This window comes from Ophidiomyces ophidiicola, assembly GCF_022830035.1.
Source record: "Ophidiomyces ophidiicola strain CBS 122913 chromosome Unknown scaffold_7, whole genome shotgun sequence".
In the NCBI taxonomy this organism is placed as follows: domain Eukaryota; kingdom Fungi; phylum Ascomycota; class Eurotiomycetes; order Onygenales; family Onygenaceae; genus Ophidiomyces; species Ophidiomyces ophidiicola.
This window is the reverse complement of record NW_026054647.1, coordinates 168,834-183,297: the sequence shown is the minus strand read 5'-3', so window position 1 is coordinate 183,297 and position 14,464 is coordinate 168,834. Positions and strand designations below refer to the sequence as shown.

Sequence of the window (14,464 nt, the reverse complement as noted above, 5' to 3'; positions counted from 1 at the left end):
ATCGCAGAGCACGACGCAGCGGCAGCAGCCGAGCAAGAAGAAGAATAATATCAACCCGCACGCTGCACTGCGCTGCGCTGCCCGGCGGACGGTCGGGCGTCGAGAGTCGCAGCAAGCCAGCGCAGCCGGCCAGCTGGCGACGGCGACGGCGAGGCGGCCATGTGTTGAGGTGCCATTGGAGACGCGGGCGGGCGGCCGGATCGACACGACGCCGCACTGCTTGCTCGCTCGCTCGGGAGGCCGGCCTCATTAACTATGTAGTTAGTCGGTCAGCTAGTTAACTGACTGAGTTGCGAGGCGTCGACGGGCGAGCGCGAGGGCTGGCCGGAATGGTGAGCAGCGAACGCCCTGGATCGTCTCGCCCGCCACGGCCAGGCGCTGTCGCAGGCCGAGCTGCCCGTCCACTGCCTGCTTGCACGGAGAGGCATAGTAAGTTAGTTCGCTAGGCGGAGATCCGTGTCTGTCTGGCCTCGCAGTGGCGTCCGACAGTCGCCCGCCGTGCAAGGTTGGGATAGTCATGGCTCTCGCCCGTCCACACTACGAAGCGAGAGCGCGCTTGATTGCTGCGCCGATCGCCAGGCAGCTGGTGTGTGTGTGTACTCCGTAGCTCTCCGTGTGCTCCGTACTCTGGATACATCTTCGTGGAGGGCCGACATCCCAAGGACGGTGAGTCAGAGGTCTTCATGCCCAACGACGCCGCGCATATGCGAGGCATGGGTGCACGGAGCCGGCACTGGCATGCTGCTCCTGCGAATGAGAGACCAGCGCTCAACGGCATCAGGCAGAGAGCCACGGACCGGCTCGTCTGGCAGCTCTCTTCATCGCCTGCTGCCGACGCTGAGCGCCATCACAGCCAGCACTGCAGCTCCCAGCCCAATCGACGCGAGGATCGCAATTATCTGCTGAGCGCCCATGAACGTCGACCTCGGCGACTGGGTCATGTTGCCAATCTCTTCCTCCAGCCGGTCTCCCAGCGCACGCAGAGAGAAGTGCTGTTCCACCCGTTCCTGGCCACGTTTGCCCATCCGTTCGAGCTCGTTGGCATCCATGCCTCGCAACACTTTCTTGATTATTTCCGTCCACTGCTCAATGGAGTCACCATCTCGCAGCCACCCTGTTTCGCCCTCCGATATAGTTTCTAATGGCCCGCCTGTATTTACGGCGAGCACTGGGAGCCCGGCATGCATGGCTTCGACGGGAACGATGCCGAAATGTTCATGTGATGGAGTATAAAGCAGCAGCGTGGCACAGGCAAGTAGCGTTTGTTTGAATGCTGACGGAACGGAGAGGAGGAAAAGGACGTCGATAGATTCTGGGATCGAGAGGGCAGACACGACCGTTTTAGACGTAGCTGTCTGAAGACCGAGGCTTGACGCGAGGGAGTCTAGCTCTCGATGGTATTGCACATTTTCCTGCACGCGATTATCGTACCCCCCTAGAAAATCGCAGAAATTAGAATAGACGCAGAAAAGGATTTGGAGCATAAGTTACCAGCAATAACCAATCTTGTTCCCTTCCTATCGCCATCCCCTAACGCATGGTATGATTTGATGGCCAGCTCGATATTTTTTTTTCTCTCAAACCGATTGATACTCAAGAGAATCTTCTGTCCGTCCCATAGCGGGCCCTCCCCGTGAGGCAGCTGTCCACGCTCCTGCTCCAGAGGTTTGGGGGATGTGTCGACGCAAGGATAGAGTACCCTCACGTTGCCTAGGCCGTTTCCAAACACCTGTTTCACCACTCCGCAAGTAAACCTGGAATTCGCAACGATTGTATCCGCGCCGCTCATCGCCCAGCCTTCAAACCAGTCGAATGGGTATCGATAAAGACCCTTCAGCCGTCGCAGTAGTAGACTCCCTTCATCGCGTCGCGCAAGTAGTTGATCTGGAAAATGACAATAGAACAAGATGCGCTCTCGACCTTTGGCTCGTACGCTGCTGAAGATGTCTGACGCGAAGAGGCGTAACACCGGAACGCAGGCCGGGACCTGATCAATAATGAACACATCATCGCCCGTCTTTTCTTCATCCGTGCTGTCTCCGCGGATTCCGTTGTTCCTCCGTCTCTCCAGCACCAATTCTACAACGAGGTGCAGCTGCCTCAGGACGGCCATGAGCACATGCAACCGCCCCTTCACATGCGCGGGGAAGATCGTATTGCCCCTGATCTTTACATCCAGCGTTCCATCTCTGGCCTCTTCGAAGCAATGGCTTGGGTCGCGGTGCGACGTATAGATCGTGACGCGGTGTCCACGCGTCTGGAGCGTGAGGGCAACATCAAGGATGAGTCGTTCTGCGCCGCCGATTCCGAGGTCCGGGTGAATAATGGTGATATTTTTGCGGCCCGGCTCTGGCGGCGAACCGCGCGAGTGCAATGGCATCGTTGCTTGCCGGTGTTTTTACTGAGTCGTTGTGCGTGCGAGATGACAAGTTGCGACTCGAAGACCAAGTCATGTGATGGCGAAGATGAGACGGGAAGAGGCAGAGAGTACGGCTGGGAGATCTTATTTAATATACTGGGCATCTCGGTGTAGCTGGTTAACTGGCCTAAGGTATTTTGTAAATACAAGCGATGGATCAAAAATGTATGTACTGGATGTATGTACGGCGTGCATGCCCATCCATTGACTAATTAACGAAACGGATGTAGAACTGCAGCCAAAGAAAATTAAATGGGCAAAAAGGGTGAAAGGCAAAGGTAGACCTCCCTTCGTTAGATTTACCATTAAGTGTAATTGCATAGTGACAGTGCTAGTCAACTCAGGTGGTATCTTCGCAACATGATCAAAATCGAGGATAAACAAAAAGCAAAAAGTGAAATGAAATGAAATGCGTCAATAGAAAGAAGTGCCCGCAAAAGAGGCGTAAGAAAGAAATAGAGGCATATCCGGGGGTCAAAAATTAACACCGCATCAAAAGCAAGCATGTATGAGCATCCGCTGTATGTATTAGACAGGGTCTGGGTTCATAAATGATATCGTAAGAATGAAAAGGAATGTTGGAAAAGATGCGGGGGAAAGAGGAATAGTTGGTAGGGGTAGAGAAAGTGTGAGAATTGGGGATAGACATGATAAGAAAAAAAGGTACTCCAAACGACCCAATTCACGGCCAGAAGGCGAAGGAGAAGCCGTAATTCTCCGTACCTCTATAACTTTTTAAAAGCAGTTCAAGGTACTCTTCTTCTTTTTCTTGCTGATTGCATTCATTTTTTCTTCCAAATGTGCACGTGCAGCTTCGGCTTCTCGCCGGGCACTTCGTTCTTCCTCTACTGCCTGGAGTGAAAGTCTAGCGGAATTGCGTTCAGAGCGTAGTGTGTTTAACTCTTCCTCCAGTTGCCAAGCCTTCTTCTTCCAGGATTCCATGTCCGTTTTGACTTTGTTGCTTTGAGCTTCAAGGTCACCGAGGGCTTCCTCCAAAGTTGCAGTCAGTTGTTTTTCAGCGTGAAGATGCTTCTCGATTGTACGAATGCGAGCTTCCTGGTCTTCAACAAGTTGAGCGTTGACAAGTTCCTTGCTTGTATGCCTCGAGCTGGGCGGCGAAATGCTGCCGGTATTCGTGGCAGCGGCAATGTTTGGAAGGGGAGGAAGAGGGATCGCAGGCGGTGGAGAAGGTAAAGACGTAGCAGACGAGCTTTTTCGAAGGTTCGATGATATGGAATTGGTTCGTTCCGCATTGTGACCGTCCGGTGTAGCATTTCGAGTTTGTGACTAGGAAAAGGTCAGTACGTGAAGTTCATGGAAAGGCCAGCGGAGTAGGCGACTTACCTCAAGATGTTCAATGCGTGAACGGTAAGAGTCGACCTCCTTCTCATATAACGCAATTTTATTGTGCGCTTCATCCAGTGCTTGAGTACGTTCCGCTTGAATGACCGAGAGACGGTTGTGATGCTGATCAAAAGTATTCGTGATCTGCTCCTCAAGCTCCTCCACGAGACGAAGACTCTTATCTTTTTCAACAGAGAGCTCGGTGACAAGGGCTTCTTTCTTTTTGATTAGCTCATCCTTTGCAGTCAGAGAATCTTCATGAGTGGCGACAAGATGAGCGAGTTCGTTGACTTTGACTTCCTGCTGCTCACTCTTTTCATTGAGGGTCGAAATCTGCTCTTCAAGCTGAGTGTGGCTCTTCTGTTTCTCATCCAATTGTTGCAGAAGTTTCTCATGTGTTCCGCTGAGCTCAGAGTATTTATCAGAAAAGCTCTTTTTCTGGGAAACAATATCCTGCAGCTGATCTTGAAGAGAATCTGGAGTCACTGGGACGTTCAAAACAGACGTAATCGTCGCAAGTAGTTGAGTTAATTCGTTCTTGGAAGCAGTGATTTCAAGTTTTAAGTCATCAAGAGCTCGGGTATGTTCTTCGTTCTCCTTTGCAATACGCGAGGCGTACTCTGCTTCGGCTGCCGCTTTTACTCGGGACTCTAATTGCAGTAATTCTTCTGCGTGAGACGACTGTAAGGATTCTAGGCTGGACTTTTGTTGTTCAAAGGCGGCTTTGTGGCCTTCGATCTCCTGGGATAGCTCATCAGCACGAGATTGATAGGACGCGAGCTCCTTGGCGGTGGATTGTGTCGTCTCAGAATGGTTCACCAGTTCCGATTTGACGTCGGCATGGGCTTTCTCCAGCTGAGAAATCGTCAACAGATTAGCAGAAAGAGACGTCTTGTGTTCTTCAATGTTCTTGTTGAGGCTGTCAACTACATTTTGGTGGTTTGCCCGCTCCTGCTCAAGGCGAGTGGCTACATCGGCCATTTCCTTGGCATTGACACTGTCTGCTTCGATTTTCTCTTTGCGCATGGATTCAACGCTGGCAAGCGCAGCTTCTAGCTCCGAAAGAGTCGTTTTCAGTTGGTTTTCAGAAGCCACAAGAGAATCTGCAATGACTTGATGCTTGTCCTGCCATTGAGATCGATCTGCAATAACTTCTTCAAGTTGTTTCATTGTAGATTGTAATTGTTCTTGCGCAGATTGGAGTTCGGAGACAGTCGCGTTGTGTTTTTCTTGCCAACCATTGCTCGTCTCTTCGAGCTGGGCAATCGTCTGCTTGTGGGCCTGAACCTCTGCATCTCTCTCGTCAAGTGTAGCTTTGTGGCTAGTTAACATAACATTGAGATTAGACATCTCCGCAGCCAGTTCCTTCTCCCTGGTTTCGTGAGCATCCTGGAGTTCTTGGATGCGGGCTTCGCAGTGGACGATCTGGTTTCGCATCTGAGAAACGACAGATGAATCGACGGGGGACTGGCCTTGAAGACTGGATCGTTCTCTAGTCAAGCCAGATATGATGGTCGCCTTCATTTCCATTTCTTTCTTAACATTCTTGTTTTCAACCTCCAAGCCTTGAATTCTTTCCATCCGAGAATGAAGCTCATGCATTGCTGTATTCAAATTGAGCTCGAAGCTTTGCATTGTATCTGGCTTGCTTTCAAATTCTTCGCTCGCGATGTTTCGGAGAGCAGCAAAGGACCTATGTGCTCGATCTGGGTTGATCAAATTCTGGCTTGTCATTCTTCGAATAACCTGCGATTTCGGGGTAGTTGGAGTGGTAGGCGAGACCATTTTTGTCTTTTGAACTTCAGACTTCAGTTGCTCGACTAGACCCAGCGTTTCCTCGTGCTCAGCTTGGAGTTCGGCATATTTCTGAGTTACAACGCCCATTCCATCCTGATGCTCCATCAGAAGTTTTCTCATTCGTTCTAACTCCAAAGCACCGGCCTCATCCTTCTCGGATGCATCTCGTTGCCACGAGTCGGGTCTCTGAGTAGCCGGCGTATCCAACTCCACCTGTGAGGTAGACGATCCCTCTGCCAACGAGAGCTCCGATGAGAGCGAGCGCGAGGACGAACGCTGTTCTCCATTTTTCAGTGGTTGAGCCTCGACGTCGTCTAAAAAAGTGACCGGGTTTGGAGTAGCGGTAGGCGACGAAATAACGGGAGGAAGAGAGTGGCGCGATTCATCGACAGTATCCTGGAGCTCTGCAAGAGTCCGCAATGCCTCCTCGTATTTAGCATGAAGCAGATCATAGTCCGTTATTGTGCTCTCGTGTTGAATACGGAGGTCAAATAACTCCTGGGTCACATTCTCAAGTTTCTCGGCAACGAACCGTGATTGCGCAGGGCTCTGAGGGGCGTACTCCTCTTCGATATTGTCCGCTCTGAGGTCAGTAGAACCACGCAAGGCTGAAGCTTTTTCAAGAGTCTCTAGTCCAGCATCATCTGCCGGCAGAGCAGATTCCTCTTGAGGTGCATGTTCCACGAGATCATCGTCGGATTCTGGGATAGCGGTCTCGACAGCTTCCATAAGTACATCTAAGGAAAGATTTCTATGCCGTGAACCTCTTCGTTTATGCATTAAAGTAGGCGGGGGACCCATAACACTGTCTTTTCCTTTTTTGCCCTGGGATCCGTTGTGTTGAATATGATCGAGCTCATAGAGCAGCGTGTCAAGTTTTCCCAAGCTGCGCTGCCGATCAATGACGTGCTCGAGTCTTTCCATTTCGCGTTGTACCAATTCCATATCTTGATCCGCTTCGGCTAGTCGCTCCTCCAATGTTGAGATATAGTCCTCACAACTAGCTTCATTTTCGCGCGCACGAGCGATTTCTTTTCGCAGTTCGGCAATGATGGCAGCATTCTTTTCTTCTCCGGAAGCGTGGCCGTCAAGCTTTGATTCCAGATCATGTAAATAGTGCTCAGTGTTTGCTTCTCTATCCATCATTTTCTGAATACGGGCTTGAAGTTGTCCGTTTACAGTCTCAATGTAGGCACATTTCGTTTCCCGCTCGAGTAAAGTACTTTCGGTACTCGACAAGGAGGAGCGTGTGTTGGACAATGACGACTCCAAACTTTGGATTGTCTTTTCATATTCCAGCACGACCTGCTCAACTGACTCTGCGAACGAATGCGAGCGCTTGAGTCTTTCTATCGCACTAGCGCTGCCAGACACAAGATTTTGAATGTCATCGGTGTCGCCATTGAAATCAGAGGCTTTAGTGAGTTCCGAAATCAACTTCGCATGACGCTGGCTCAAGGCAGTATAGCTTTCCTGGATATCCAGGAGGTGGTTCTGCAGCTCAAGTTCTCGCTCTGTCTGGCGCTCCGATCGCTCTTGGAGCGGACCGCTGCGTCTTTCAGCTCCCTCCGAATTACGGATTTGCTGGCGCAAAAAAGCTACTTCTGCCTTTAATCGATCGATGACCGCTTGCTTATCGCGCTCATCGGAGACTTGCTGGATCCTTGGCTTACTCTGGATGGCCCTGGCACGTTGGGCGTACTGAACCGTATTCAATGTCTCACTAAGATGAAATTCGGCAGGTGTGACGCATGCAATCATATATGTAATCGCATTTCCTCCGAGCGAGTCCTGAAGCAGGCGTGTGAGTTTAGAGTCACGATATGAAACGTGGGCGCCCGCTTGGCGTGAGGATAGCTGTGAAATAACCTTTCCCAAACTTGCAAGACCGGCATTGATCGAGATACCTTCTTTTGCCCGTTCGCCGGATGCACCGGTATTTTTCAAACGTTCGCTTCCAGCCAAATCCACAAAATGTAACTTACTATCAACGGTCACAAACGTATCCGTGCCCAGAGATTCAACGGGGACCGAAAAGCGCTTTTCTCTGGACGAGGTAGGAGCCGATGGGTCTTTCCGTTGAATAAGGTTCAGACTAAACACCGCATGCGAGCGCGAGGATTTGGCATTGACGGCTGTCGAATCGGTCTGTCGAATTGCAGAGCCGAAATTGAGAGCGCCAATAAGATCGTCAAAACAGGTAATGGTGACTTGGTGAAGCCCTGTGAGAAGTATTCGCCCTTTAGCATCTTCTCTAATGGTAACGGTACTTCTGTCTCCGACTGGGATGGACTCTGGGACTAAAAGATCTCTAAGATGTTCGTTGTAGATCTAAAGAGTATGCATGTTAGTTTGTTCGACGGGTCAATTCCTACGAGGATAGCAAACCTCAACATATGTAGCTTTCAATTGCCAATTCTTGTTCAGAGCTAATTTGCCTAAGTGTTGTACTGACGAGGTCACGGAGTATCTCGCAGGAGTCCGCAGGCCCGTGGACGCCGATCGGGAGTGGCTCGTCTTGTTGTCGGTCAGTTTTTCGAAGAGCATTTGCGCCGCACGCGGGACGATTCCTAGGGCGGTCAGTCAAGGCATACCGATTCAGCAAAGATCGCAAAAGGCTCACCCATGGCCTTGGGGTCGTTCTGTTCCGAGGGTCCAGAAGTACCCATTGTATACGATTTTCCAGCTCCAGATTGCCCATATGCCAGAATCGAGACATTATATCCTTGCACAAACGAACTAACGCTGTCTTGGAGGTATTCCCAGATCCCATCTTGATCCACGGATTCGTTGAACACTCTATCGAAGACAAACAGCTTGCGGCCCTGTGGCGCATCTACAGCTAAACTCGTGTCGGAAGAGACATGGACTGTTGATCTTTGGAATCGGGGCGGAATCAATTCGTAGCCGGGGTCCGAGGGCCGCAATGGGGGACGTACCCTGACAGCTATAGAGGAGGTCAAAAGGTTTAGTAAACTCTGGTTCACGTCGATGGCACAGAATCAACGAAGCACAGCTGCCACGTACCAACTTTTACAGCGGTTTTGGCGTCTTCGTCTGAGGCGCGACTTCCACCATGCTTGCTCCCAACGCTCAGCCGACTATGGCTCCGCGGGGGCCTCATTATGGCGCTCAGAGGGCGGTGCAGACCACTGGGAGTCGGAGATGCGGGAGGCGAGCTGGTCATGGCAATGGGCAGCCGGCCTGGTCCAGGAGTGCCGCGTGGCACAACTTCGCGGAGAAAAGGACGACGGCGACGGCGACGGCGGGAGCGCGGATCATGCGATGCGGAGAGCGAGGTCAGAGCAGCGGAGTCATTGACGCCGGGCAGGGCGGCAGCGAGAATCGATACGGGGGGGGGCCGTTGGGCAACACGCCCCCTTTCTGGCACGGGGCGGGAAGCGGCTGCGGGAGCGGCAGGCTGGCACGGCGGGCGGCGGGCGACGGGCTGCGACAGCTAGTTAACTAGGCAGCAGAGCTCCGGCAAGCGGACGAGGCGGCGTGGAGCAGAGCGGCAGTCGCGAGAAGCCTGAAGGGCACGGCGAGCGAGCGAGCGAGGACAGCGAGACGGAGCGACGGAACGACGTGGTGCCGCGCGAAAAGGGAGAAAAAGTGGTTGGTCGGCCGGCCGGCGGTGGAGCCGCGCGATTGGGCTTAGCGCCGTTGGCCGCGGCGTCTCCTGATCGATACGAGCACGGAGGATATCGAGATGCGCGCATTACCAGCAAACACCACGACGACAGCCTGCGAGTCGGGGATTATTATTGGATATTATTATTCTGACAGCTTGCTATTATTCTTATTGCTGCCCAGCCTTCATGGGTGTGCGTGGGCTCGCCGGCTCCGTCTGCGCACATATACAAAGCCACCCAGCAACGCGCCGCCCGCGCCGCTCGCCTGCCGTGCGATCTATCACACTGCTGCTCTTTGAGCCCCGTGCGATCTACAGAGCCCGCGTTGACGCTGCTGCCCGGCGTGTTGATAGCGGCATTTCGTTTCTGTCGTCCGGCCACTACTCTTAACTAACTACACGTCCACAAGGCGCGTCTCGCTTGGCGCAATTAGTGAGTTATGCCACCGTGTGCGCCAGGTGCTGTTCCGTGGTTCATACTGCTGGCATGATCCCCGGGCCTTGGAAGCTTTTGCTAGCTCTCCTGAATGTCAGGTACGAAGCACGTCGAAGCTTTCTTGACTGTGGGTTTGGGAGCCGAAGGGTCAGGGTACGACTTTGGCCCAACGCCACCACCAACACTTCGCCCTCAAGGGGATGTCGAACAGAGAACAACGAGGAGACTGCCGTGCACACGTACATGCATACGAACCTCTCGCTCAACGACGCCTCCACCAAACGTCAGAAACGCAAATGGGAGCCGGCCGTGTGCGGGGGGGGAAGGGTCGGCTAATCTTAACTCGCAGCACGACATCCCTGTCAGAGCCGTCCAGCTAAGGTGGCTCCAGAGGCTCGACCAGCTCTCGGCTTTTTCCCCTGACGTGGATGAAGCTCTGCCTGCTAAAACAACTACCACTGGCTATCATCGAAACAAAGGCGGCGGCGGCGGCTGCTCCTGCTGCCGTCGCTCTTGGAGACTGGAGTTCTGGTTCACGCAAACTCCCTAAGTGTCCAACCATCCAGATCGAAAAGTCTCGGCATTTCTGCTCCCAGCCGAAACTCACCCGAACTTGAGCCTCGCGCTTTGTGGACTTGCCACTAATGAATTTTTCCCATCTTGGGCCTCCGGCCGGCCCTTGTTTGGCCTTGCAAATCTCCGATCATGATTACGTGCCGTTTCACGGGGTATGCAAACCTAAAACTACTCGAATTAAATAGTAGGATGCAACCTCACTTGGCTAAGTGGCCAGAGATCCTCGGACGCTGGCTATCCAGTGTTGTGTTGTTTGTTGTGATTTTTCCCGTGCACTGGCTGCAAAAATCCTTTGCTTCACACCCAAGATATGTATTATTATACACACCTTCCTAAATGGCTTTTCACACGTTCTGAACCACCGTGTTTCCACCAATAATCCTGAAACACCAGGCTCAGTGATGGCGACGGCTGTTTGCAGCAAATCGGTGGTTCGATGCGCTGTTTCCATCCAGCCTATGCCTGCTTATGACGGCACCCTCATTCTACTTTCCTATTTCTTCCCGGAAGGGTATTTCCACCAGCTCTGATGTCAATCTCTTGTAGGAAAATCCCATGTTTCAAATAAACACTCGGTCAATATATTATTAATGGCGCCGATATTACCCGTTTGCACGAGCCTTCGTACATTTCGGACTGGTGGGGAAACAATAATAAACAAGGAAATGCTTCTGACAGTGATGCATCTTTAGGAGATGTGCAAAGGATGACTTGAAAACCGAAGGAAGAATATACCATCATCTCCTAAAAGACCCGCACGCCATCTAGCAGAGATTGATTGTTTTGTGTTGATGAAAAATTTCTGGCTTACGGAGTTCATACGCCTACAGAGTAGATTTCTTTGCTAAACAGGAAGCCATTAAGCTGGGTTTATGACTTAGCTAGTTATCTGTGAGTAACCGCCATAGCTATAAGAAAGAGCAGGCTCTTGTCTTTCTGCACCTCACCACCACGTCAGATACTCTCCCCTTTACATTCTTACTGAGCTATATCTAATCAGGCGGTCACAATAATTCTACGTCAGTGGCTCGTCCTCCGAATCAGCGGAATGGGATGAGCCCCACTGGATAAGAAAAGAGCGAATTTATTGTGCAATGCCCAACTAGGGGCGCTGGATGTGGAAATAGTATGTATGTATGTACAACGAAAGTAATAGTAATGCCATCACTGCACATAGCCAATCCGCTGGTTTCCTGCCCAAATCGTACCATGGCTCAAATCGTCCAGGCTGTTAACAATATGTACATCGAATAAAAGAGCGAATCCCTCTATTTACCGCTACCATTGTATGCCAGTCTGTTGTTGCTGGCGCCCACATCTTTGACGATGTTAGGTGTAGCCAATTCATACAACTTCCTGGCAGCTGCCGCAGGGTTACGGAGGTCGAAAAGGCTTTGTAGATAAGCAATGGTACCAGCGACATGGGGAGTAGCCATAGAGGTGCCAGACATGTTGGCCGTTCCATCACGGGAAGCCTTGGCACAGGAGATGATGCCCTCGCCAGGGGCCCAGATGCTGACGACCGTGCCGAAGTTGGAGAATCTGGAGCGTGTATCCATTGCATTGCGGCTGTTAATGGAACCTACACAGATGGCACCGGGTGCATTTCCAGGACTGTTTCGGCCAGCCTCTCGCTAAATATATGCATCAGCACCTACATATTTCCATGGGGAGGACGGGTCTATTCTTACTCCGTCGTTTCCGGCAGCAGCAACAACAACAACACCTCCATCAACTGCAGCCTTGATAGCATCGTTCATGGGTTGGTAAGTCGCACCACCTTAATAAAAAAAATCAGTATTCAAAGTCAAATTTCAAAGGAAATACCATTACTAACTGATGCTGATGGAAACCGAAGACCTGGAGAGTCTGTTTTCGCCGGTAATGTTCTTAACAGACCAGTCAAGACCATTAAGAAGGAAACTCCAGGGTCCCTAAGCAAGTATTATTAGTTTTTGAAGCCCCAACATTTGGTATGGAACGTACTGAAGTGCTTTTAAAGACTTTAACATCAACAGCAACGGCTTTTTTGGCAACTCCATAGGTCTTTGCAACTGCAATGCCAGCACAATGCGTTCCGTGGCCGACGGTATCGTCGAACGCAACGCCTTGTTGAAGGTTGACACCAGCGATGGCCCGACCTTCGAAATCAATGTGAGCTTTGTTGATTCCTGTGTCCATGATATAGACATATGATCCCTCTCCTGCTTTGCTGTCGTAGAAGTAGCTGTTATCTGGAAGGGGTAGACTGCGGTGGGAAAGGCGTCTGGGGCCATATGTGGCATTCATCTGCTCTACAAGGTCGGCAACATAGACAATTCTATCTGGCTCAACGTATGCAACCTATATTTATTCAGTACATCAGATCTCCCAAGGCCAATGATGAGGCTCACATTTGGGTGGGTTTTAATTTCTCGAATCGTTTCGCGATCAAAAGATCCTGAGTAAGCGTTGAAGGTGTTGATGTTAAACGTGTTCTCGACGCCGGGGGCTTCAGCAGTGGTGAACCCCTTTGCAACATTTCGTGCTTGGACTGACGAAACCCATGACGTATGGGCTTCGATATCAGCCTTGCTAACACCAGATTTGAAAGTGACGACATATTTGTCGGGTATTATCTGATTTTCCCTGGGTCTCGATGTTGGGAAGGCTGTGATGAGAGGGAGAACGGTCCCTACAAGGACAGAGGTGCTTTCAAAGAGACGCATGGTGGCGGCTTAAGAACAAAAGTATGCTTGAACGGGGAGGGACGACACAGCCCCAGAAGTGAGAGAAGTCTAGAGATATATATCTTTTCTAACATAATGACCCGTCAGGACGCCGGTGGGGTACCGGTTCGATCACTTGTTCCCCAACAGCCCCGGGAAAACGCGGGCGACTCGCTGAAGGCTTCCCCTCCATTTTTCATATCATTCCCATGCGGGTTCAAACCGCTTTTGGATTTACAGTGCACTTGGCCCTGCAGGTTAAACTGGGGAAGCCGGGGCTGACCATGTTCTGGTTACTCGTGGCAGATCAGGAAACGCAAATCAGCAAAATTTGGCGCCTTGAAATGGCTGTGGACCTGCAAGGGTCAACCTCGGGGAAGCAGCGGTTCGAAATTATTTCTCGAAGGCATAAATTCGTAGTAAAAGAGTATTGCCAGGTGGCAATTTTGTTAGATGCTTTAGCCACATTAACATCTCAGTGATCCAGGTGTTTGCTAATCTAGCAAGATGCCATGCCGCTTCAAGATGGCTCTGGTACGCAGCATGGTGGAAAAGCAATAATGAATATTCCAGAAGGTCGGGCCGAACCGATGGTAAAACATCCCGGTTTGCGACGGGGAGATCAGCGTTGCAACAGAGAACAGTGTAACCCAACCGGCGGCGATTTTGGCACACAAGAAGGCTGATTTTACCACTGCACACGACCTTAAGTGGCAGAGTAAGCGAGACCCGCCTGCCTCATATTGCTGAGGTTACCGACTCTGTGAGGGGGGTATCAAACGCCCAGCGTTGGTATTGGAAGGGAAACCGGATAACTCTCAGCTGGTGCCTCAGATATCAGCTTGGCGGTGTCTGATCAGAGAAGCTGGGGCTGATCTGCCATTGTCCTGGAAAACCCTCCACAACTCGGCAAATAATCTTTCTAGAATCATTCAGATCTGCTTCTGCAACAATACAGATAAATGAAGGTTGCTTTGTTGAGTTTCCTTTTTTTACCTTCACGGTTGAGCATATTTTCTTTTGGTGACGGGGCTTCATAGGGTGATATCACCAGAACGTGGAGATAACGGGCCGGATGACACTCTGAGAAGGGACATTAATATAATGAAAATATTATCGGGCAGCGATCCCCGGAAAACATGAGACAGCCTCGTGACGGCATCGAGATGGGGATCGGTCGACGTCGCTCCACCGCCTGTCGTAGCAGCCCCCGATAGAAAGTCATGTATTGGTCATTCAGAGCAGCAGCAGCCATATTATTATTGCCACAATGGCGTGCAGACCGATCAGCGGAGATAGCCCTCTGGATGCGGCACCCTGCCTATATGAAGTGCAAGTAAAGGGATGGGCGGTTTTCCTCGGAAAACGCCCTAACTTAAACATCTCCCACCAAATGAAACTGGGTTCTTCCAAGTAACTACTCCGTAGAGCAACGCAAAGTGCGAATGCCAGCCAACAAAACCGCGGGTGCATCCATCATGGCTTGACGGCTTTGTGGCTGGCTCAGCGAGTCCGTGGAAGTCATCATTGCTGGTGGAAATGGCCTGCACCCT

General features: G+C 51.2%; 3 protein-coding genes across 3 annotated transcripts; all 3 read right to left on the bottom strand.

Moving 5' to 3' along the window:
- Window positions 1-818: 818 nt before the first annotated feature.
- Window positions 819-2,380, bottom strand: ALG2 (Alpha-1,3-mannosyltransferase-like protein; the record flags this gene model as incomplete). Its single annotated transcript, XM_049251529.1, has 2 exons — window positions 819-1,435; window positions 1,492-2,380. The coding sequence occupies 2 exons, from the start codon at window positions 2,378-2,380 to the stop codon at window positions 819-821; spliced, it is 1,506 nt and encodes a 501-aa protein (XP_049109334.1).
- A 774-nt stretch (window positions 2,381-3,154) lies between these two features.
- LOZ57_002458 (uncharacterized protein) lies at window positions 3,155-8,684 on the bottom strand (the record flags this gene model as incomplete). The annotated part of the gene is made up of 5 exons (XM_049251528.1): window positions 3,155-3,706; window positions 3,764-7,891; window positions 7,949-8,130; window positions 8,184-8,507; window positions 8,588-8,684. 5 exons carry the CDS (start codon window positions 8,682-8,684, stop codon window positions 3,155-3,157), a joined length of 5,283 nt encoding a protein of 1,760 aa, XP_049109333.1.
- Window positions 8,685-11,471: 2,787 nt separating this feature from the next.
- LOZ57_002457 (uncharacterized protein) lies at window positions 11,472-12,911 on the bottom strand (the record flags this gene model as incomplete). The annotated part of the gene is made up of 5 exons (XM_049251527.1): window positions 11,472-11,837; window positions 11,895-11,983; window positions 12,041-12,137; window positions 12,190-12,546; window positions 12,597-12,911. The coding sequence occupies 5 exons, from the start codon at window positions 12,909-12,911 to the stop codon at window positions 11,472-11,474; spliced, it is 1,224 nt and encodes a 407-aa protein (XP_049109332.1).
- Window positions 12,912-14,464: the final 1,553 nt, after the last annotated feature.